This window comes from Gambusia affinis, linkage group LG11, assembly GCF_019740435.1.
Source record: "Gambusia affinis linkage group LG11, SWU_Gaff_1.0, whole genome shotgun sequence".
NCBI lineage: Eukaryota > Metazoa > Chordata > Actinopteri > Cyprinodontiformes > Poeciliidae > Gambusia > Gambusia affinis.
Window position 1 is genome coordinate 24,754,089 of NC_057878.1, and position 25,569 is coordinate 24,779,657.

The 25,569-nt window shown below is 36.0% G+C and overlaps 1 protein-coding gene and 1 long non-coding RNA gene across 3 annotated transcripts in view; both read right to left on the reverse strand.

The window, feature by feature from the left end:
* Nucleotides 1-21,538, reverse strand: part of hdac4 (histone deacetylase 4) — a 120,935-nt gene extending 99,397 nt beyond the window's left edge. The window contains exons 1-3 of one of the 2 annotated variants that reach the window (XM_044132334.1): nucleotides 21,251-21,538; nucleotides 18,455-18,597; nucleotides 11,984-12,095 (exon numbers count right to left, since the gene is read on the reverse strand). In XM_044132334.1, the coding sequence (XP_043988269.1) occupies nucleotides 11,984-12,005 (22 nt within the window). In that variant the 5' untranslated portion in view covers nucleotides 12,006-12,095; nucleotides 18,455-18,597; nucleotides 21,251-21,538. The remainder of the gene's footprint in view (nucleotides 1-11,983; nucleotides 12,096-18,454; nucleotides 18,598-21,250) is intronic. The other variant, XM_044132333.1, reaches the window with a different exon arrangement.
* Nucleotides 21,539-23,180: 1,642 nt separating this feature from the next.
* On the reverse strand, nucleotides 23,181-24,783 carry LOC122840134. Its single transcript, XR_006372172.1, has 2 exons — nucleotides 23,789-24,783; nucleotides 23,181-23,666 (listed from the first exon to the last, which is right to left on the reverse strand). It is a non-coding gene; the product is annotated as an uncharacterized LOC122840134 (long non-coding RNA).
* Nucleotides 24,784-25,569: the final 786 nt, after the last annotated feature.

Consider the following 25,569-nt stretch of genomic DNA (forward strand, 5'->3'; position numbering starts at 1 on the left):
TTTTTTCTAAAAAAATAAAAATAAAAATCTGATTGAAATTGGTATACCCAACGTAAATATAACATATCTCCCAAACTAGTAGGTTTATTTGAATTGTATGACATTAAAGGTAATACCCCAGTGGTTTGAAAAGCAATACTTATGTTACTGAGTGGCAGTAGATGAATACCAAGCACAGAGAAAATGAAAAAAAAAAAATCACCAAACAAATGCACTTTTTGATGTTTATCCCTTTGAAAGTATGTTACTAAAACATACTTTCTTTTGTGGGAGAACATACTTTCTTTTCTGGTGAGGGAAAGAAAGTATGTTTCCTGTACTCTGGTGAGTACAGGAGCTCACCATTTGCTGTCCTAAAATGGATATAAAAACAATGAAGCGTAGAAATTTGGGAGAAGCATAAGTTGTCCGTGTTCATGATATGATCTGGTGACACATCGCGTTCAGCTTAGTTTCAACAAACTCACAGAAACTATCAACATTGGCTTGGAAAGCTGCTGACAGTTTCTGACATGCTGATGTTCATGTTCTAACTCAGGTTGGTCAGGAATGGCTTCCCTCTACTCACAAAGTGCACGACAAGCAGAGACGCATGTAGTGTAAATACGGGGTGACAGTCAGGCATTTGAGTTGCATGGAGTCGGAGCACCAAAAAATCCACCTGCGAAGTCAATTACATTCATCTACTTGGCAACTGCCAGGGTATGGAGACATAACTGTGCCGTTCAGAAGCCTCAACAGGGTTTCAAGTGGTAGAACAGACAGATAGACATTGCTATCTAGACACCATCAGGATGTTGTTTATGTACCCAGTTGGTCTTTCAGCTCTGGTCATCTGGCTTTCAGCCCCTGATTAGCTTTCCTCGTGACTGCAGATGATATTGTTTACTTAATGGCTCATGTCCGTGAATTAATATTTAACATATCTGGAGCTGGATGATTGATTGATTGATTGATTGATTGATTAGTCAATAAATGTGTCATGAAGAGGCAAAAAACACAAGCAAGTCGAACATGACTACAACAAGTTGCATGGCCAGCCAAACTATGACAAAAGGAACTTATATTCCCCAAAATATGGTATATCTCACCAGTCATTACATCTAATTGCTTTTGCAACAAAATAGACACGTAAAAAATTCAAAAGAAATTTGCAAGCCCCTGTAAAATCTGACAATGATTAGATCCAAATAGAAATAAAATAAAAAAATTATTGAGTATGTTTGTATCTTTTTGGCAGTGGAGATAACCCTGCTTCTGCTACAGACAAAAAGAGGACGGGGGCCCTTTTAGATCAGTGCCTGCAACAAAATCTCCTCTGTTCTCCAAATAGTATAAACTTGTGAGAGGAAAACACGGGAGAGAATGAACTGGCATCTATTAATATTGTCTAAAAATAGATCGAAAGCATGAATATTTCCCAGCAATTAGTCATGAACGCTGGTCGTGGTGAGAGGGCAGATGAAGACTGGCGTGACAGACGAGGATACAGAGGATGGGAGCGATGGAAATGGAAGAGCAGCTCTGGTGACCACATGACCTATTGTCCATTTAACGAATACATTCAACAGGAATTATGGTAATGTTTGACAAGTGGTCCACACTTTAATTTTTAGATGCTCGACGAGGATTGGACCATAACTCAGGCTCATTTTTTTAATATCTAATATTTCTAATACAGTCTTGATGGGAAAGAGATTATTATTCAGAAACATTTAGTGACATTATGACACCATGCCATGCATTTGAAGTATATTTTTTGATACACTCTACTGAGGCTGCAGAAGTATCCCAAGTGTTGCTTCTCCTTTCTGCACCCACAGTGTGTCACTCAATCCAACCTCCTGAGAGTGCATCTTTGTCAGGTCGAATAAACATTCCCACGGATGGACCAGTGTTTGCGTGTAGTGAACAGAGTGTCAGCAACTTTCATTTCCATGAGACCGAGATGCTTGCTGTGCGGCCCATCGTCATTGCACGGATGCTCATTAGTTTTAGATCCCGGTTCAATTGTGTGCAAAGGGATGGAGCTCTGCTTGGTCATCAGGGATATGTGCCGCCAGTGGGAAAAACTTGGAATTTAAAGTCTATTTTCCTTTAAAGTTCAAGAAAGTATTTTCATCTTTGAATTGATCACTTGACAGAACCGTATACGACAAATCCCAATTATCACTGAGAAGAGGTTTATAGAATTACAGCTCACAATAAGCTATATCTATTCTAGTCCTGCAACTTGTTTTGTTCCACCTCATTTTTCTTCCCAGGATTAAGTCTGCTGTTTAATCCATCTGAGAGGCCACTGCCTCTGAAAGCTGGAGAAATGAGCTCACTACGTTGTGCTAATGGATGAAGGAGAAGTCTGGCAAATTACAAAGCGGGAGGACAACAAACCTAATTTTCCTGCCATTTGACTGATGACAAGTGCAACTGAACTCAGTGATCTTGTATAGATTTTTACACTAATTCCCAAAAATATAGCTTTGCACTGGAAATTTTGACATGAGCAGCAAAATAAATAAACAAACAAAGGTGACGGACAATCACTTTTCGCACAATGCTGGTTTCTAACCTGGGTTCTAAAGGTCAAAGTGGCTGTGCAGGGCTTTTAGCAACACAGAGCTCTACAAAAGTAAGAGCTGAGCAAATAAAATGTCTCATTTAAACTGGTTTTCAAAAGGCTATGCAAGAATAAACAATAACAATGATGTTATACAAAACACCTTCGAAAAACTACTTGGAAAGTTCATGGAACAGGACAAAAGATCAACTTGATAAAAACACAGCTTGCATCACTTTGGGTGATGGATACATTTTGGACTGAAAAACACAATTCGGTTTAAAAGACCAACATTGATCCTCAGTGATTCTGTGTCTTCACCTCATACAAAATGAAATTCAATACTTTTGTCATCCCCCCAACTGAAGTTGAAAATGTCAACTTCAATCATTTTTAACAGTATTTGCTTTCGAAAATTGTTAAACCCTTTACTATAGTAACTCTTCTTTTATACACAGTGGGACATCGCCTCTGCACCCAATATAAATATAAGTAACAGTGATTTATGGCAAAAAGGTTGGAAAGAATTAACTGGTAAAATTCTTGAAGAGAATTTAGAACCGACTGAAATCGATGTCAGCAGCTCAAAGCTTTAGACAGAACAGATTTGAAAATTGTCTAAAACAGCCACACTGGTCAGTGTACCTCAGTAAAACACTGACGTATCAATCCATTTGAGCTACAATGATCTATCCCACAGAGAGCATGGTAAACATTACTATTTGTGCAGCTGTCACATTAAGGGGCATTAATGTAAGTTCCTAGGTTAGATTTTGTAATGCCAACATAAAGGGTAAATAAAACTGAGGCTGTGTGCAACTTCTAAGATACTAGCAATTAATTCAATATATGTACATGGATAAAATAAGCCAAGAAATAGTATGAATTGTTTTTACTGAGGCATGTTGTGCAAGAACACACAACACAGCCAGGGATACAGATCTGTATCAAAGGTCTGCTTAATTCTGGGTACCAAACTCGCAAAGTATCAAAGACAGCTCTTTGCAGACATTTATGGTAAATGAAAGGAATACTGGTTTAGACTGAAACTCGCATCACAGTATTTAACAAGCTGATTTACAGCTTGATTGCATGCCCCTACTGCAACCCTTCCTGTGATGTCCACATATTGTCATTTTTTTTGACTGCCGTCTTTTTCTAAATTAAGACCATCTGCCAGAAGTTTGCTATAAATCTCCTTAGCAATATAAAATCAGTGTGTTTTCCAAATTAAACAAGGATTAAGGGATTTAAATTGTGTGTTGTTTCTGTCTTAAAACCTCTGAGGATGTTATTACACAATCAGATGGTTTCTGTCTTTAACCCAGTCACTAAACTGTTGATAGTTTGAAACCACAAACATCATACTCTGCTTTTTTTAAAAGAACCCAACATGAATCAGTTTATTTTAATAGGAAAATATGTCCTGCTGAGCTTACATGAATAAATCATAGGTGGTAGACCACAGAAAATTGGGTTGCCAAATATCATTAGTATCACCAAATATGGCATAAAAAGCTCAATAATTACTATATTTCATATGCCTAATAATACATGCTCTTTGAGGTTTCTGCATGTTTTTCACTTTGCTTTGCTTTCTCCTACATGTATCACAAGAACTGATAAACCAAGTAAACTATCTTTTCTGTTTGTGCTTTTTATCTTCATTTGATTGCTTAAAAGTTCAGATGTCTTATACAGTACAGTCTAACTTTACCTGAAACATAAACTTGGCATTTTGAGAAGAAAACACCCACCTGCTTATCAGTAAAGACTCAAAATAGCACCCGTGTTTAACCAGATAAATAAAGCAATATTTTCTTATGGCTCTGTCAGTAATCTTTAATTTTCAACAGACACAACTGAAATATTTTTAAAATATAATTGGATTGAAATACAATAAAGTGCAAAAATCTATTAATCAAAAACAACACTTTCATCAAGGAGAAGTAATATGCAGTTTGAAAACAAATATTAAACTTTAACTTTTAAACTTGAACTGAGTAAAAACTCTAAATATAAACTCTAAACCTTGTTTGAAACCCCGGTGTCTAGTGTCCACCTTAAAACATATTTTTGATGGATCTGAAAGTTAATTTTACAGTTATGCTGTTTTACGTGCTAATAACCTTCTAGATCGGACGGTCCCAAGGCACATCTAAATTACATAAGGTGACATTGGGAGGTAAGTGGAAAATTAGGTTTCTGAAAGGGAGACGCAGATCTTTACAAGTATCGGGTTAATATTAGATTAACAAAGCATTAATATCATATAATTTCAGAGCAATTATAACTTAGAAATCAATAAATGTCATTAAAACTATGCAGAAATAACAGGTAGGATATTGAAATTACATCAACTGTTGTTATGGATAAGGAAGGAAAGGATCTCACAGAACATTTAAAGAACTACTGACAGTTCAAATAAGGAAGATATTTTTTTCAGATGCCGCTTGCTGCGGTCTGCCTCGGTTCTAATAATCAGGACACCAAGATCATCCATGATATTCTTTAAAAGCAAAGTTTCCCACAGCCTGACATTCTGGGTTCACACATATTTATTTGTTTTTTTTGTTTTGGGGCTGCTTATCAGTAAAGACTCAAAATAGCACCCGTGTTTAACCAAAACAGTGATAATGTCTCCGTCTTGCTATGGGTCATCCATTTCTGTACATTTCAGACCCTTCATGTTTATTAGACAGGTTGAGTTGCAGACTCAATATAAATACAATGTAGAACGACAAAAAGCAAATAAACGATCTTGAGTTTACAAGTTCCTTCAAAGTACATCAATATACTCAAATTAATTCAAGTTCCTTAGAACTGTGGCAAACATGAAAAAAAAATTTATTCCACCTTTTAAAAGTGTTTTCAAACAATGCAACTTAAAACATATTTTTTCCATGGAGCTTAATTTTGTCCAGAAACATATTGCTTTGATCACCAGCCATCACCTGTGTGTTTGCATTAGGTTGAAATATAAAAAATAAAGCTAGACAGCATAAATTAAAATCAAAGGTGACATTGGGAGGTAGGAGAGGCACTGCTTTTAGGTTTTAATCGACAGCAGATCTTACATTTAACTAAAGTTGGTAAAATTAGATTAACAAAGCATTAATATCATATAATTTCAGAGCAATTATAACTTAGAAATCAATAAATGTCATTAAAACTATGCAGAAATATGCAGGTAGAGCAGATTTTAAATTACATCAACTGTCATGTGTGGGGAAAGGAAGGAAAGGAGTTCAAATTTCCAAAATAAAAAGTTTCTATATGTAGATGAGAACTGACTCCAGATAAAGTTCATCCTCTTTAACCTGACAGCATCAGGCTGAATCAAATTTTGATATTCTTTAAAAGCAAACCTTTAGAGGGCATAATGCGATTCTGTAACGGTCCCACAATGTTATGAAATATTTAATCCAGCTTTTATCTTTTTTCTGTTGCTTAACTCTGTTCATGATACAAAAGGAAAAAATAATAATGATGCTTTTTCAATTAGAAAACCCCTAAAATTTTATTTTTTGATCATGACTTATGTTGCATAAGTAAGTAACATCACCAATAAAAAAATCAGTAATGAACAACTTCAATTCCAAATAACTACCGATTTATTTACAGTTCTAAAGTGTTAAAAACATTTAGTTTGTGTAGAAATTACATTTTACAGTGAGCAGACGTGATAAAAATGGCAAAAAAATTTATTCCACCTTTTTAGGTTGTTTTCAAACTCAGAAATGAAACTCATTAGTTTAAAGGTCTCAGTTTGAAGCCATGAACTCGGATTAATCCTGCAAAAGTTCATTCTGGCCTCAGAGATTCATGTTGTACTGAGCCCTTCCCCACAGAGATTGTGTAACTGCAGTGAACTTTTTGAAATATGGTTTATAGAAGCAGAAGGATTACACTAGAAAATAAAACAAACTGACAGGCTCTCTCTCTTCACTGTCCTTCTCACACAAAGCTGACTGAAACTACCCAAGCTGACAGGAAATGAGAGAATGGAGAAAACACCTGTTTCTGTGTAAACTGGAAGTCATTAAAATCTGCTAAAGGCTAATGACAAGAAAAGGATGCAAGTATGGATGGTACAATGGAAGAAAGAGCAGAATCAAAGCTTGATAGATATCATGAAGATAAGGTGCTAAACACACAACACTGTGTCATAACATTCACCTTCCTTTGCTGACAGCATGCAGGGCTGAATCTGATAAGGTCATGACTGCTTTTTTCAGCACAGAGTTGAAACAAAACAACCTTTAGAGCTAAATAATGATTCTGTAAGAAATGTTATGAAAATTTAAATCCAGCATATCTTTTTCTGTTGCTTAACTCTGTTCATGATACAAAAGGAAAAAAAAATATGATGCTTTTTCAATTAGAAAACCCCTAAAATTTTATTTTTTGATCATGACAATATTTCCAATCTTTTTTCCAGACAATGGGCAAATCTTCTAGTCTCTAGCCAACTGTGGGAAGATCTGTGAACTTGATTTATTTACACAAACATCACATTTAAAAACATTTAGTTTGTGTAGAAATTACTTTTCTTGACACGCAACCAGGTGAGATGACTCAGCTGAAGTCAACATGTGCAACATTTATACATTCTAGCACAGTGTGGCACATGAAAACAGTTTGAAGCCATGAACTCGGATTAATCCTGCAAAAGTTCATTCTGGCCTCAGAGATTCATGTTGTACTGAGCCCTTCCCCACAGAGATTGTGTAACTGCAGTGAACTTTTGATTTTATTTGGTTTATAGAAGCAGAAGGATTATTCAAAGCCCATATAAAGGCTGACCCATATAAAGCTCTTCTTCTTCACTGTCCATAGCATTGACAACCCCTGCTGACTGAAACTACAAGCCAGATGGGGAAATGCAGGAATGGAGTAATTTTTGTTTTTGTTTTACTTTACCAATGAGGTTTGATCTGAATATTTATATGTTTAACTTTAATCCTGTTCTATGACGATCTGGGCATGGAGCAAACATGTGAAAGAAGGTGCTAAACACACAACACTGTGTCACCCTGAACACACCTTCCTTTCCTTCCAACATAGTGCCACCATACTGTTGTGACGATGCTTTTTTTCAGCACAGAGTTGAAAGCAAGATGGATGGAGCTAAATAAGGGACAATTCTGGAAGAAAACAATTTAAACCAAAGCATATCTTTGTGTTAAAACGTCCCAAAAACAGTTCAAAACTAAATCCAATTGAAAATCCCTAGCAGCACATGAGAACTGACAATCATTTCCAATCTTTTTTCCAAAGACAATGGGCAAATCTTTAGTCTCTAGATGTGGGAAGATGGAAGATGGTAGCAGTATATTCAAAATACTTTGCTGTCATTTCAGTGAAAGGTGGTTCTAAAGGTATTGACTCAGAGAGGGTGAATGCAAACATGTGCAACATTTTTCACATTTTTATTCATGGAGAACACTGAAAACATATACCCTTTTTCTTTCACTTTTAGTAATTATGAACTGATCACCACAATAAATCTTAATACAACACTTAATACAACTTTTTATTTTAAGAAGGCATTGAAAGTATTCAAAGCCTTACATATAAAGGCTATAAAGCCTTTCTTCACTTGCACATAGCATTGACTGCTGTGGTACAAAATAGTGTCAGGAAAGATAGATTGCCATAATGATTTCAATAAAATGCAGAAACAAGAAGCCATACAATTATAAAAATGCCAACTAGAGAATATTTTACAATCGTTTATGACAAAGAAGGGGCTTTGTAACTGTAAATGTTTCAGTTCTGAGTTTTTCTTCCCGAAGAAGCTTTCAATGCCTTATAAATTCCTCTAAAGACCCCGCTGCACAGTTTCATCTGACAATGCAATTACTTGAGTGGAATCTTCTGGAAAACTGTGGAAAGGAAAACAATGATGAAGCAGTAATCTAATTTAACCACAGCAGCTTCCATTGTTCTCTCAGAAAGACCTCTTTTTGGTCTGAATCAACTCCTTCCAATCCATCTCTCCACTGAGGAATAATTGCTGTGCCAAAAATGAATCTGAATGATAATATTTATGCCATACTCCACCACAGATAGGAGAAAGTGATTTGTACAGCTCGAGCTATTTGGGGGAAAAAAAAAAACTCACAAAAAAGCAGTGACTGTGTAGAGTGGAGGGAATCCAGCAGTGTTACATTTTACTTTAAATTCTTAATTTCTTCCTAATGTTCTCCTCTCAACTTCATTTTGCCTTTCACCTCCGTTGTCTTCAATCATTCTTACCTCCAGCATTTAAGACATTCGGAGTAAAACCTCTCATTTAACATCCTGCGTTTTCCTCGTTTGCCTGGCCTTTCTGAATGAGGAGCCTTCAGTGTGACCCAGCAGGTGTTAAACGTCCTTTTGAAGATTATGCTACACTTTCCAGACATTAACTGCTCTCCTTTAATCTACCACCACAGGCTTTTGATAGCTCCAGCCGTGAATTATTACAGCTACTGCTTGAAACTGGGAGCTGAGAGCGACAGAGAAGAGGGTGGGAAGGTCAAGTGAAAAAAAAAAAATTAAAGCTTCAGCTTTTAAGCAGCAGACATGATGCTTAAAGGGGGATTATTATGTATTTTTAAGGCACATAGTGAGAAATGAGAGCTTCTTTCCCTACCTATTTGATAAATAGGTAACATATCTATCTATCAAATAGATATGTTACCTTGAATTTTTATAAAAATGCTTTTTATATCAAAAATGACTTCACTAACACTCTGCCTTCAGCACATCATTAAGATTCTCATTATGCCACTTTCAACAATTCTTAAGTCAGTTTTCCATTTAACACCATAATTTCTGAATTTATATCAAGTATGTGGAAAGAATGTTTTCTCTCAGTCGAGCCCTGAATGAATTAAGCATTGATAACTTGATTACATAAACGATGCCAGAGCAGACCAGAACCAGAAGACCTCAGAGGTCTGGAAGGTTGATACAACAGCAGCAAATCTTTAATGTATTGTGGTGCTAAACCATTCAGTGATTGATGTGGCTATTGTTCAAAAAGAACAATTAATTTGAACTATAACATATGGTTTGGAGCATGCCATGCTTTTCAATATGACTGTCCTTGTAACTTAAGTTTCAAGTTCAACTAAATAATCACTTTACTCCACAGCCCCAGGTGGCTCTAGTTTCCAGCAAGAAATTGTCTCATAATAACACTTCAGAAATATGCACAATTGAAAATTCTACAATTTTAATACATATCACTAATTTTTATTGCATTCTCTAATGTCACAAAAATGCATTAAACCAAAAACTACAACCAGATTTTTTCACATGTTGGCGTTTTTGATATACAAATAGAATAATCAAACAAGCTTTGATTATGACATTTTCCTGAGTTTATCTGCCAAAATATTCCACCAAGTGCATTCCTTCCTGTGTCAAATTCCTGCAACTTTTGGATGCACTTACTCCAACATATCTCAATTAAAAAGCTGAATCACCTCTTTGGCATGTCAGCAAGTTTTGCCAAGACCTAGTCATTAATCACTCATTTTGTTCAGGTGTTTTGAAGTAGGAATGGATCCAAAAGTTGCTGAATAGTGGCACCCAAGGACTGGAGTTACTCAACTCTTTATAAAATCCAAATAACGTATTTGTTTGCATGGGAGGCACAAATATCAACTAGGATTTGTGGCCTATATATATATATATATATATATATATATATATATATATATATATATATATATATATATGTATATATATATATATATATATATATATATATATATATACTTTAGCTGCATTCAAACAAGTTTGATGCCAATTCATTACATTCGATCTAAATGTAGTTAAAAGAGTAGGTGACACATGATCACATCATGATCACATCATGAATCTCTCAGTACAGATTCTGGTTCATAAAGGACACTTTCTGGAGTTTTCCCATCAAGTTAAAAACTCAGCTATGAAAATCAGTGTGATTTATTTCTTAGTACTGTTGACAATTCTAGGTAGTCTGCCACTAAAACATGACATATTATGCCCCTAAAAAGGTTGGAGCGATATATTTAGAGCTCGAGTGTACAACAACTTACTAAAGTCCTTAAAATGCAAAGACACGAAAGAAACACCCATAATACCCAACAGTACTTTATTTGGGTGAGACAAGTTCTGAACTGAGGCCTCCAGCAAGCTCTAATGCAGAAAGTCGCTCTGCATGAGCTCTTCCATGACAGTTTCCCCACCAAGGCAGGACAGGACAGCGATTATTGCTGTTGGAGAAAGGAGATGAGCCAATGACGGGAGAGGACAGAAGGGCAGGGGTCTTATGGGGAAGAGAGTCCTTCTGTTTTGTTTTACTGCTGCCTCCAAGGGTATAAACCCTTCTCCAAAATACCAAGAAGCATGACAACATGGTAGCAACTGCCACCCAAGTTTAGATCAGACAAAAGGGCTCTTCAGTGCTATGACATGGTGGTTTTGGAAAAGGAAATTATGATCTGTTAAATGTGGAAAAACGGCTTAGTAATACTGCTCAGACTAAAAGGCGACAAGGAGAAAATGAGCCACAAACTGGAAGGAAAACTGAGAAGTGAGAGCGTCTTTCCCAGTTTTAAAGCTACCAAAATAGAACAGAGGGTTTAGAGGTTTATGCTCAACATAAAGGTTAAGCAACTTAAACTTTTTTTTTCAATTTTTGAAAGGCAGAGGCCTCTTAAAGTAATGGCAGATATTCTATTTTGTGGAAACTGTCTTCTTATTTCTATAAAACCTAACATCTAAAGTTAAAATCTACACTAACGTTACATCAGTTGTGAGAATTGTGCAAAGGGAAAGCATGGAAGTGATCAGTACAGGGAGGGAAATGAAAAGAGGAAAATATGGCCACATCGTCGTTCCGCTTATGTAACATGATGTATTCAAGAAATAAATTAGAGGAACATAATGGCAGGAATTGAAGATATCTTTGCCCTGTGCCAGCGTCCTCTGACGCAAATGCTTTAAACTCTGACAGCATGCCTCCCAGCACAGTTCAAGTGAAAAAAAGGTTGGAGTAAGCAACCTAAACTGTGCTATGCAAGGACTGTTAGTGGACCAACAAGTAACAAACAGCTGAGGCATCTGGAGAACTGCTAACGCAATAACAGCAACATGTACAAAACAGCAGTAACTCTCTCCTGATGTAAATAGTATATGATAATTATACTTCTGCTTTATTAAAACAGTCAAAAACAACAAAAAAAAGTGGAAAAGCTAAACTAAAGGTCCAAAACGAAGGCATCAACACTGGCTCAGCAAATTATGATTGAATTGTTGATGCTATCAAAATCTGTCATGCAAAATTCCACCCATTCGAAAAATGCATGCACTTCCAACGAGTCACAGACAATAACTTATAGGTAAAAACTAGAATAAAATAAAATACAAATAAACAGTAGATCTTACCTTGGCGACTGTGAGAGTTCATTGTTTCACAGGCTCGATCGATGCACCTTTAGTGGATGTAGTGATGGTCATTTTCTGTCCATTGCAGAGGAGACTTCTCAGGACTGCCAAACTGTGAGCAGAACAGGGCAGTGTTTTAGACATTTTCACCTATATTTGTTTGTTGATACACTGTGACAGAACTTTTAATAAATAGTACAGCTATAAAAAGTAATTTGCAAGCATGTTCTATTTATTAAGCAAATGTGGTTTCATTTTAAAACATCTGGGTTTACTAAAAGTAAATTTCTTATTCTAGCCCTCAATTCTGCACTGGCTGTACCACACCCAATAGAGAAAAAGTTTGGTCAAGAAAAGTCTAACATCCACACAAACAAAATAATTATACATTTATGCATGTTTCTGCATAAATGTATGCATGTTTTAATCACTGAAGTCCAAATTACAAAGGAGGATTTATGAAATTTTATGGATTCTGCATCAATTGCATAACCAATAAAGCTTCAGAGGTCAGCTTAGGAGGTCAATGCAGAACTAAAAGGCTATTATGTGCAGTAGTAATTAAATCTATAAACAGGCTTCCTGAAGCCTAAGACATCTAATGTTTCAAAATCCCTGTCCAAAAAGATGAACAAACGTTTTCATTGAAAACAGACACACAACCACATGATTCTGGCATTCACTGCTTAATTCACTTAAAATATATCAAATAATCTAAAAGTTCAACAGAAATATGACTAACATCATTCAAAAAGAATTTTATTATTGAATCAGCCCTGCATATTTCTCAGTATATCATCAGTTTGAGAAAAATCTGAGACTTTGAATGAACTCGAATTCTTTTTTCACATCATCTTACATTTCTTCATATTTTTCTTCCAAGGAGCCAGACTTTGTTTTATTTAAAGTGGTCTTAACAGTTCTCCAGAAAGCTTTTCACTGGATTTCATTTTGATGCTCTTTTGCTTATATTTATTCTAGTTTTTGAGGATTTCAGAGGAATCTGATTATTTAACCACTTGGGGGTTTTTTTTGCTACAGAAAGCATACCCTGACCACATTTTAATTTAACCATTTATAGAGCAATTAAAGTCATTACCATTGGTGTTCTCTCCTTTTTCCCCCCAATTCTTACACTTTAGAAAATGCTGCGGGCTAAGATCTTACCGTTTGTCCTTTTCATGTTGCAGCAGATTGCAGCTTATGTTTGCTGATGCATATGGCAGGAAGAGTGAGTGTATGGTGATTCATTCTTTCATTTCAGAATTTATTTCTTTGGAAGTTTGTGTAGAGTACACTGTATGCAAATATCACTGTTGGCTTGTGATGCAGCAGAGAAAAACAAGCTTTTCCAGAGAACTATTCATCACAACTATTTCAAAATTATGTTCAACAGGCCCAAAATATCAGGGGGTTATGTTTACTGTGAGTTATGGTTAATTAATCATAATCGCTGATTAACTGTATGAATTCAGACTTGGTGTTTGATTAAGCACTGACTGTCTGTACAAAACATTTATCAGACTAAGCACAAGACCATGAGCTGCATGAAAACAGATTTTAGCAGTTTGTGGCTGAGAATCTCCCATGTATAGCTGAGCACTAAGTACTGAGTTTCCGTCTTCATAAAATTTTCTTTCAATCCAGTGATCAGTTACCATTGAGGCATGTCATTATAAAGATAAGAAACAATCTAGAATCAGGTTTAAACAAGGTGAATCTGGTACTCCAGAGATGTAAAAGCACATATTCGTCCCAGCTATTTCTTTTTTTTTTTACATGGAGTAAACCTTTTAGTGGGAAATTGGGGAAGCGAACATCTGGATATGAGCAACTGGAGCGCTGTACCAGGTTCCTAAAGTAGGGATGAGTTTCCTTTTATTTTGATTTATTTAAAAAAAGGGACAATACATGAACTGCAAGAGGAAAGATGAACTGCACCAGATTGTAGCTCTCATAATGATTTATATCTGTATTAATTGGATAAAAAACTTTTTACCACCTGACATTTTTACTTACCTGAATTTGACAGTATTAAATCATAACTAGACTAAATAGGAGTATTTGTAATTAGATCTGAGTCAGGCTACATGCTTGGGTTGCTCTGTAGTGACCTGGGTCAATTTGAATTGCATCCGGACCCAAATCAAGTCAATTTAATCAAACGTTAATTGAGGAAGTTTGTCGAGTAATGAACCTTAAGCTGACATTAGTTGTAAATTGACAACATAAAAATAAAGTCAACTGCAATGAAAGGATTGTAGCGCCAACAAAGCGATATTCAAAAAGCTATTAGGAAAAAAAAAAGGTGAGTACTGTCTGTATGGAAATAAAAATAAATAAAGTCTGGTTTCTTCATGCACACACAAGAAAATACCAAAAAAGACACAAAAAAAACATTCAAACAGCAAAGTGAATTTTAGGCAACTAAAGTCAAAGCAAACATTGGTGACATATTCTGACAAATGGAAATTGTTGATGAAGAGGTCTTTGACATGACAACAAATCTGCTTGTTTTATCTGCCATGTAATTTAGCCTCCTCATAAATGTGATTTTGTCTAAAAGCAAATCAGAGATCTAATTTCTTCAATGAAAACACAAAATTTTTAACTTAGGCTATAATTAAACTTTTTTTTTAAACTGTCAGAAATTTTATCTACAAATACAGCACCAATCAGAGGTGTACACACCTGTGTTAAGATTCCAGGTTTGTGACATAAGTAAGTGATAAATTATTACAAAATATTTTCCATCTTCAGTTTTCTTGTACAAACTGTGCCTTTGATAACAGGACAAAAAAGGCATAAGAAATCCTACAAGATGAGCTAAACTTATTTTCAGATTATAGCACTTTCTTTATAAATTGATAGCAGCTTCATCAAAGCACTAGTTTAATGTTGTGAATAACAATCCATATAGTTGTTTGAGCCGCTTTGCCCTGTGATGTCCAGTGACTGCTGGAGATAGCCACCAACAACTTTCCACAGATAGGCGGGCAGAAACAATGCATGAATGGATACAGTTTAATCACATCTAAGTATAGAAGAAGTACTTTTTCCAGCACCACTGAATCACTAAAGGCATCCTTTTTACAACTCTCCATTTTGACAGGCTGAGACTCTAAACTGGATGTGGTTCATTGTGTTTCTCTGAAGTAGAGTTTCATGATGCTCGACAGAAAAACAGTTCTGAGGACCTCTAAATGGACTTTATTTCCCAGGCACTCCACGCGCTGTCGGGAGTAATCTCCATGGCATAAAAATAACATGCAGTCGGATAGCGAGAAGTAAACAACAATTAAGCACACCCCTTGCAAGGCTTGAGAAATGAATCATTGAAACCGCATGTATGCCAAGAAGACTGCTTCAGCCTCTCAGTCTTGATTGAGTATGAATTATTCAGATGGTAAGGGAAGTCTGGTTGTGTGCCAAGGACTGAATTGTTCTTGATTTTTCTCCTCTACAAGTAAAATTGGAGAACAGTCAAACTAAAATGAAAGAATAAAGATCCTTCAAAGTAATTATTGATTAGATGCCAAAAATCAAAGTCAAATATGTGATAAAAGAATAGAGCAGAGTGATAACTGCTATTTTGGATTTCACAGGATCAATGATGAATTCTCAAGAATCAGTTGTTAATGCCAAAATCAAAGTCAAATATGTGATAAAAGAATAGAGCAGAGTGATAACTGCTATTTTGGATTTCACAGGATCAATGATGAATTCTCAAGAATCAGTTGTTAAGCAAAAAGAAACTATCAGACGAATCTTCAAATCAAGAGTTCTTTTTGTGTTCATACAGATATCTAACAGCCTTCATCAGGAATCACAACAAACTGCAATGAAAGAGTCTTAAGAGGTAAAAAATACTCAATTTCACTACTTCTAATGACCAGAGATCAGTATTTGTAAGATCCGTTTATTGTGAGCAGGGAAAAATAATTTAAGTCCAAGTCACTGAGAAGAGTAAAAATCAGAAGTATGAATACTAAGAGTACTAATAACAGCAAAAACATTTTAAATATGAGGAAGTGGAATTGTTTTTCGAGCCTCTCTTGCTGCTTGGGAGCTTAAATGCTGACAGAGGGAGTTACATAAAACAACGTGAAGCAAGTATGAGCCGGTCTCAGGTTTCTCATCTACTGTAAAAATATAGTATTTACACACAAACAACAACAAAAACTATAGCTACAACATAATCTTATTTAAAACAGAAAAGCAACAATCACTCCAACTTCCGCTGATCTTTTAATGTTAAACATTCACAGTCTGTTCTACACAAGTTTATCTTCAGCCAGAGATTTCTACAGATCTACTGTATTACAGTAACGTACATTTTAGTGTTTTGATGGTGACAGGCAGATTTTGGCAGTAAAGCAGATTTTGGAACAAAATCCAAATGATATTGATGTGTTAATATCAATCACACAGTGGTGAAGATCTGCTTGTTGAGAAAATCAAATCACCTACTTGCATTTGTCTTACTTGGTTTAATCAAAATCTACTTTTACATCCAAAATACATTATCTGTAAAATCAGATGAGTAAAAACCATCTGAAGATTCATGTCTGCTCTGGTTACTGTAAAGTGCTAAAACAGATGTGACAGCAGACTCTGCATATTCAAGTGAGGAAACCATCCCCAAACACCAACTGATTATACAGCACAAGGGTGGGTTCAAAGGCAGGACAGGGTCCTGCAAAAACACAACGGAGCTAAAATGGGTTTATTACTGATGATGTGAAGTCCAACAGGATGGACGAAGCTGGACGTGGGAGAATGATTTGCAGTGGATGCCTACAAGGGTTGACACCAGGACCCATCAGGCCCCAAATCAGATCAGTTGAGGCTGAGAGCGTCTGTATAGTTGCTCATTGAAATGTCTAAGACCGTTTTACTGCTTGGATCTTCCTCTCGTCTAATTTTACTGCATCTCTGGCTGACGTCCAGCTTCCTTTTCTTCACTAACTTGAATGAAAGCCAAATCCAAAACCCAGCAGAAATAAAGAGAATTTGCTCCTGCTGAGCTTTATACGTGTCTATACCACCAGGAAGAGTTGCAGGTACTAGACAGACGGTCTTCTAAAGTACTGCATGTAATCGAGGGACAGACAAACAGACGAACAGAGAGAAAAACAAAAGTACTTTAATATCCTGCATGGTGAGCTGAATGGGAGACCCCGCCGAACAGTTTACAAATTCCTCCTGGGTGACAGAGTCTCGCCACCTTTTTTGTCCCAGAGCACAACACTGGCACTAACGGACACCATTAGAGTTCATTAGTGTGATAACATCAACAAACTGTCCACAAACAAGTAAACCTCCCCAGTGCCAGCTTGGGTCAGACCAAACACAGTGGAACTGAGCTAAATTATCGTGTTAATGGAATTAGAACACACAAACTGAACTGAAGCAAAATTAGAGAAAAAGAAAATTAAAAATACAACTAAAGTTGAACTTCATCTTAATATGTTTGAGAGTTTTAAGCAGAAAAATGTGTGGAAATTTATTGAAGCTTGTACAAACATTAAAGTACATCCAGGTTAAAATGGGATTATTTGACCAAGTTAAAAACAAATAGACTTTTAAACAATTTTACTGTACTGCTCAATGACAGTGGGCATCATATGTCACAACAACAAATATTTTGTAGGTTATGCTGCAAAGAACGTCCCAGACCAAAACCAAGTTATTCCAAAAGGTCATTGCAAAGGATCTGAATTTACAGCTAATTTTGTCCAATAAAATACACGGCTTCTACCAGGAAGATTTCTATTTAGAAATTAAACAAATTCATGCACTGAAAATTTTCTTTCATTAACTGCAACTATTTTACAAATAAAATAAATTGTCTAAAAAGAAGAAACAGCCAATGATAAAAAAGGGCCAAGAAATTTTACAGCTATAGATCCATTACTAACAGAAATGTATTAGTCTAAAATTACGCAGTACATATAATTTTAATAGTTAATCTTGCAGTAAATTTAAGTATCTATAAAATAATCTGCGTTTCTGGAGTAACATTGACACTTTTGCAATATTGTGATAATTGTGATAATGTAAAAATTAACTAAATTGAAATTTGTCTGGGCGGAGGAATCTCCCCAAGATTGTAGCTCATGGTTTCTTTGAAATTACCTATTCTTTTCTCTCTTTTTAGCATTTTTAGCATGCATCGAAACTTTAACAGTGATTAGAATTCAGAAAGAGAAAGAAATATGTGGACAAGTTGAAGTGTTGTTTGGGTGTGTAAAGCAAAAAATTGTTAAACTATGGCTTCAGGTCCTTGGGTTTTTGTGACCTTTGTATACTTCACACAACGAAGTGAGTTTTTAAAATCCTCCATGACCAAAAACTTTATTTACACATCTATGATGCGATAAAAACGCAGCAAAAAATCTTGTTTGAACCAAATACCAAATAAGTATGGAACAGATCTCAAAGAATGCGTGTGGTGGGTTATGCACTCACCTCAGTTCTGCAAATCAACTCAGTAATCACCTAGAGAAATCTTAATAGTTGCACCACAGCTGCAAGACATACTTCACATTCCAGAAATAGCACGATCACCAGACAAAAATAAGGAAGTGATTTACATACTCGTCAAGGATGTCCTGGAATGCAAATCACAAACCGCAGTCACGTTAGCACAAACAATTTGTACCAATATTTTAGTTAAGTATTTATAAAATATCAAAGCTAAGACAGCCAGACATCAGCAAAGTGATTCCTAAAAGGTTGTTAGCTGAAAACTTGGCATACATTAGATGGATGACACAGCTAATGGATTTTCTGTCCTCTTTCTTAAAGATGTGACTTTTAGATTCTGAGCAACCAGTGGAGAAAGTTGGTCTCCTTTCTTAGTTCCAAGCCGTCACTAGCCTGAGTCACAAAAAAACTTTCCAAACAAAACATCAAGGTCTCAACTAACCATAGACTTATCTATGTAACTGAAAAATTGTGGCTGCTCTCCTTCGGGTAAACATACGTGTGTGGGGGTGGGAGTGTGTGGGTGCATACATGCAGAAAGTTTGCTATCTGATGATTTATTTATCTATGAAAACTTTCAGAGATTTTACCGTCTTGATTCTTTACATCTCTGCACACAATCAGATTCAGCGTGTTCTTCAATGAGCCATAACGTCTGGAAATGTTTCTCACTTTAACTGTCTGAAAACAGGTGAATTCATCACACCGGACCCAGTGCAACATTTCTTCTGACAGAGAAACTTGGTGTGAACGTCAGTAACACAAGGTTTGCAGCTAGATCTATAGTTTGTAGATCACTTTACTGCTTTCTATCTATTCCTCCAATTTACATGTCTGTTTGAGCATAAAAGCAGCATCAGATGCAATTTAAGTTTCATCTAATTTTTTGGTTTGTCCTCGAGCATTATGATGTTATATGTATGAAGCATCAACTTTTCCTTCGGATCGATCTCCTTGTGACCGTCTGGTAAGCGATTTGTTGCTATGGTTCTGCAGACCAATGGTGCTACAATTTTTGTCACATGGACCAAAATCATCAAGTTAAAAAGTAATGTGAGCACAATACAGTGGACCCTACCTATTTGCGGCTGAGATTTGAAGATTTTTCTGTAGAACATAACTCCAAACTATTAGGCTTTTTTAGAGCATATCAAAACACAAATCTAAATGCCAAAACGGTTTTACCTGTATGTTGTAAGAGAATTATGATATTAAGTTGATGATTATCTTATATGGTTTTCATCATCTTAAACTTCTCATTATTTCATTTTTAATGAATTTTAAGATGTACTTTGTGTTTGGACTATTAACATGGACTGTTCTAACAATTTTTATTAAGTTTTTGTGAATTTCATCTATACCAGGGGTCTAATGTATTGTTTGTTTTTGAAACAAATAAATTATGAAAACAATCATTTGTTTTCATAATTTATTATGAAAACAAATTACAATTTATTTTGCAAATTATAATTTACTTTGTAGTTATTTACAAAGTAAATAAGTAATATTTTAAAGGAACTAATATTTTTTTGGAGTTCGTTGTTTTATATTTTTTCTACAAAAACATTTTAAGTCTAAGCTCAGTAAGCCGTGCAGAAAATGGGTCAATCGCTCTTTAATAGCAGTTTTCTTTTTGAGCCAAGTTTAACGACTGAGAGCATAGAGGTTTGCTTTAGAGTAAAAGTTCATGGAGGTGGTGGTAAAACTTACTACAAAATTAAAATGAAAGCAAGAAGCAAGATTTCTAAATATCAATACTTTTTGTTGTAGTTCAAATTTTCCATTTTATATAGATTTCAACATCTTGCGCTAAAAATAAAAACAAAGTGTCCACCTGCCTAGACTGCCAGGTGAAAATTTATATAGTAACTGAATAATTTTTATTCACCAAAACTGACAAAAAGAATGCTTGAAAAATGTCACCATGTAAAATCTTCTGAATCAAGTTACCTCTATTAAATAGCTATTTGATGTCCCTATTAATATTAGTGATCAGAATAAAGACAATAAAACAGTGAATCAACAGGTTTAACCTAACAAGGAAACCAACAGTTCAATAGGTTGAACTGACCAGGAAAAGAATTTACTAGTTAGATAATATTCCAAATTAAGCTGAAGTTTTGTCTCTGTTTGGATCCAATTATCCTTCGTTTGAATCTATAAAACAAACATCTGCAGCCAGTAAAGTAGGACTCAGACATATAGGTCTGCTGTGACTTTTTGTTCCTGTGGGGTCTGGAGTTTATAAGCATGAGTCTGAGCATTTTTCCGCTTGTAAAGGGTTAAAGAGGAACGATAACAGAGCAGAGCCACAGCCCTGTGTTTACACTGCATGAAGGCACAAGTTTACACCCAAAGCTCCGCAATACAAACACAGCTTCCTACCTCACACACAGGCACGGTGGGCAAACATGAAGGAGAAGAAATGCGTGCTGTGAATCCCAAACAACCACTGTCAAACTACTCTCACAAAGTAGAAGAACCTATCGAGTAGACAAGTCAGGAAAACGGTCCCGAAAATCCACACCTCTTAATAAAAACCGGCGAGCTTCACTAATGCGTTCAATTTAAGCCATGGAGATAAGCTGTTTCATTTCAGCCGACCCTTTCTTTAGTTTTTAACTGCAAACTGGAAACAGCGGGCTTATTGCGCAACAATTTTGCCTTCTTTCTGCTGACTTTGAAAGGGCGATGAAAACTTCGAGCATAAGTCAAAGCGCAGACGAAGAAACAGCCGCCTTACAGAGACTGATTCACAGAGACCGGGACAGGGCACACCTGGAGGCGGACTGCGCGGCGCTTCCACCCCGCTGCTCTCCTGAAGCATCCACGAAGATATGGGAGCCGTCGGTGTAAAAAAAAAAAAAAAGGAAAATAAAATCTACTCATTCAGACAGCAGCTCCTCCATACTGAATCAATCACGTGTCTGACAGCCTCCAGTGCTTCCGTAGAGGGCGGGGTCCGCGGATAGTTTGGGAGGAAAAATATAACGGGATCCGTGAATGAAGGCCGTCAATCTGAGTCTACTCTGGATATGCTTTGTTTTCTGCTTGTTTTAATTTCTTGCTGAAACAATAAGAAAAAAAGGTTTAGAATGTTACCTAGTTTGTTTACGGCTTAATTTGTGCAGATCATACCTGCACTGCTAATTTGAAATTATGTTCAATACGTAAAAGACTTTAACTGCAAAAAAGAGCTCTACTATATACCGTAGGTTAAATTATAACTATTATTTAATATCATCACCTTTAAAAAAAAAAACATGTTTATCAGGAGTCAGATGGATTTTACAGATCTAGATATGTTTTATTGAAGAGACTAAAAATGTATCCTGTTTTAGAGTAGCTGGATTTTATTAAGTCACATAAGTTTAAAGCAATAATACATTTAAAAATAGCTAAGCATAAAGATCAAATGGGATTATTTCAAGGTAGGACATAGCTGGGTTAACCACCTCTCACTGGACTAGGTAACCATCAGGCCTGAAGAAGGAATAGATGTTGGCAGAAATGCAGCAGGAGTAAAACACAGATTACATAAACACTGACACTCATCTGAACAGAAAATGGGGCAATTCAGCCTTGTGTAAACGTTCTCTGGATGAAAAAACACACACTGACAGTTTAATAAGTATCCACTCAGCTGAGCCTGTCCACATTCGCAGCAGAAGAAAGCCAACGATGGGACGGTTCGACCCAGCAACACGTTCTGCTGACAACATGATTAGTATTGTTCCAAATTTGTCTACAGCTCTGTAAAACGGGGCAGCTAAAGAGTGTAATCTTGTCTCTGATTTAACACTCCTGCAAACAAAATCTCCGACTGTATTTGCTGCAAGACTAAAACTGTTTGTTGGAATAAGCACACAGCAGCTAAACAGCTTCTGAGCACACATATGAGACTATTTGGTAAATTACAAACTTGTGTGGTCAGGTCATCTCATTTGGGTTGATTAGTTTTAATGAGTAATGTTCTCACTTTTCAGTAGACAGTAAAGAGGAACTGTTTCAGGTGGATCATTAGCTGAACATTAGCAAATCAAACCATTTTCTGAGCTTGTTTCTCATCCAGCTGGTTTATTTATGGTTGTTTCCTTGTTCTAAACCTATTGTTAGATTCACAGCAACCAGAGTTAGTAAGAGACAGTTTCAGACATTGTCTTGCACATGTTTCACCACTAGCGTATTCATGACTTGCACCAACATGTCTTGGAAAGTGTGACTGTTCTCTGGTATCAGGTGATCTGCAGCTTCAAGTTAGAACTGTCTTTAAAATGTCTGACTCCTGTTCAAAGGCAAACAAGACAGTTATGCATGTAGCTAATCAGAAAGCCCTGATAACTGACCATGTTTGATTCTGAGGTAAAGGCTCAACTAACACAATGAGAGCTGCATGCCCAAGATTTGAATCATAAACATTCTTGGCTAAAGAGGCTAAATAATTTTACTTCAGTTACATGTGTAGAGGGTTGAGAAACAATAAAAACAAAAAAATTAATACACCCCATGTTTTTGAATCAGAATTGGTCTTGTCTTTCATCTTTGTTTTTTTCTTCTTTTTTTTCTCATGTATATAGACGTGTTTGTTGTGTGCATCTTAATCTAAACCGCATTGGGAAAACTAGTCAGAGCTGATCATCGTTCTGTTGGAGTTAAAGTCTGAAGCCCGACGGTTTAAAACACCTGAACCACATAACACTCATTTGGAAAATGTGCATCTTACTCTTTATTTGGAAATCTATTTTAAATTATGTTCAATTGTGAATATTTCTGTATATCTTTTGACTGCATTACCTAAATCCAAAAGGTTCCACATTTTAAAAAAGAATTAAGTAACATAGATATGTGTTTAGCGCTCTGTAACGGACTGTCTATCCTGCCTCTCACTCGCTGACAGCTGGAGGTAGGCACCAGCACCCCTCCTGACCCCAATGGGATAAGGGTGTAAAAGAATGGATGGATGGAAAGAAAGCAAAATATAAGCTAATGTGGACCGTTTCCTAAATATGTTTTGGCCAGCAATGAATTTCTATCAGAGAAATTCAAAAATCTGGGTTGAGTCCATGAAAACCTCAACTTCAAGGTTCTCCGTTGCTGAGAGTTGCTCCGAACATAATCAGAGCTACAGCCACAGCTGGTGTGTGTTCACATCCCACACAGGTTCCAGTCCAGACCCTAATGGAGAAGCTATGAACTGAAGAGAGAGAAATTAGTTAAACTACCAGTTATTATCCTGTATCAATGAATACACAATTTACAATTCTGATAATAAATCAGCTTTATTATCTGAGGCTTTTTAGGATGCTTGTTTCTCACCTAAATTGTTTGAGTGCCTGAGTCGGCCAAGTTCATCAGGAAACACCCACTCTGTGGCCCTATTGTAAAACTGCTTTGACAGCAGTGGATGGATTTCCTGCACATTATAACGGGAAGATCCCATTCTTCCAGCAAAGTGATAGCAGAACATACTCCAGAGAGCACAGCATTATCTTTCAGGAGATAAGCCAACGTTAGCGCATTTGTGGAAAAACTGTAAGCTAATGCAATGAAAATGGGAAGGATAGGCTTGAGGTTAGATTCTAGTGTTATGCAAATGCAACACATATGATGATAAACAGCGGAAATTATGAAAATTGCAACAAGAACAACAGGGCTTTACTTGTATCCTTTAGGAATAATCAAATAATCTTCCTATTTTCCATTATCTTACTTAATTGTAAGATTTCATCCACCCACAGAGAGGGAAAAAGCTACAATTGAGAGTGTTTGTGCATTCAGATAACCTAATTAGCGCCCAGGGTTTTAGTCCTTTTTGTCCGCTGATTGATTAAATTAAGTTATACAGCACAGAGATAATTTTCCAACAAGCCCAACAAAACCACCAAGATGCTGAAATGTGGAATTGTAGCTCAAATTGAAACCCAATGTATGATGAAGGGTGCAACATAAGAGTAGTGCAGTCTAAAACAATATAGAGTTTTATATTCTGTAATACAATTTAAGAGTGATGTTGAAATGAAACTGTTTGTTATTGCACTTTCAGAAGTATCTCTAACATTTTCTTTATCAAGACAGAGTGGAAACTTCTGTGTGAGGGGCAATAAGAGCACACAATTACATTAGAAATCTATCAGAAATGTGTGTTGATGGGGTTTGTAGGGTCTTATAAGGGTCCTGTGGAGTGCATCAAGAACACATTGTGCTCTGCAAGTGTCAAATGTATTTATATGGTACATTTAAAAACAATGTTGACCAAGGTGGTTCACAAAGAGTAAAAGGAACAACAATAAAAACAACTAAATCAATAAGAACAAAACATAAAACAAAGACATTTCTGAAAAAATTTAAACTGGGCCTGCCAAAGTGTGAACGTCACATAGAACCCACCGTTCTGATGCTAAAAATTAGCATCAATGCTAAAGTAAGCTACAATGTACTCAATAGCATGTGGAGAGTCACAAGCATGTCAAGTAACATATACTTACTCCATTCAGTATGATAAAATTACTGTACAAGCTACAATTACCCAAAATGCTAATGTTAGCCTAAATGCTGCCAGTGGCATGTGGGATATCATGTTGTCTTACATTGACTTCCTCCATTCAGTGTGCTAAACATTGTTAAGTGTGTTAAGCATAAACATGTTTAATAAATAAAAATTAGCTAAAGAGCTCATTTTAGTGAAAAGACTAGGGAAAATGCACTGCCAGCTAATATTTGTGCTAATGTTAATGCACTTCTACTTTTACTTTTGCAAAAGTAAAAATTAGATGTTGTGGCACTTGGTTACCAAAAACTGTTCTCATCTCTTAGCAACAGATATTGTTATTGTTCAAAAATTATAAGATTTCCTCTGCTCCTTTGAAATACTACTCATCTTAGGCTGCGTTCACACTGCAGGCTTAAGTGACCTAAATTTTGATTTTTTTGTCACATCACAGTAAAAATCAGATGTTTACTTTGTGGCAGTTGGTTAAAAAAAATGCACTCATCTCTTAGCAACAGATTAACAACAAATATTGTTATTGTTCAAAAAAATAAGATTTCCCCTGCTTTTTTGAAATACTATATTAAACTAAGAATTCAACATAGGATTT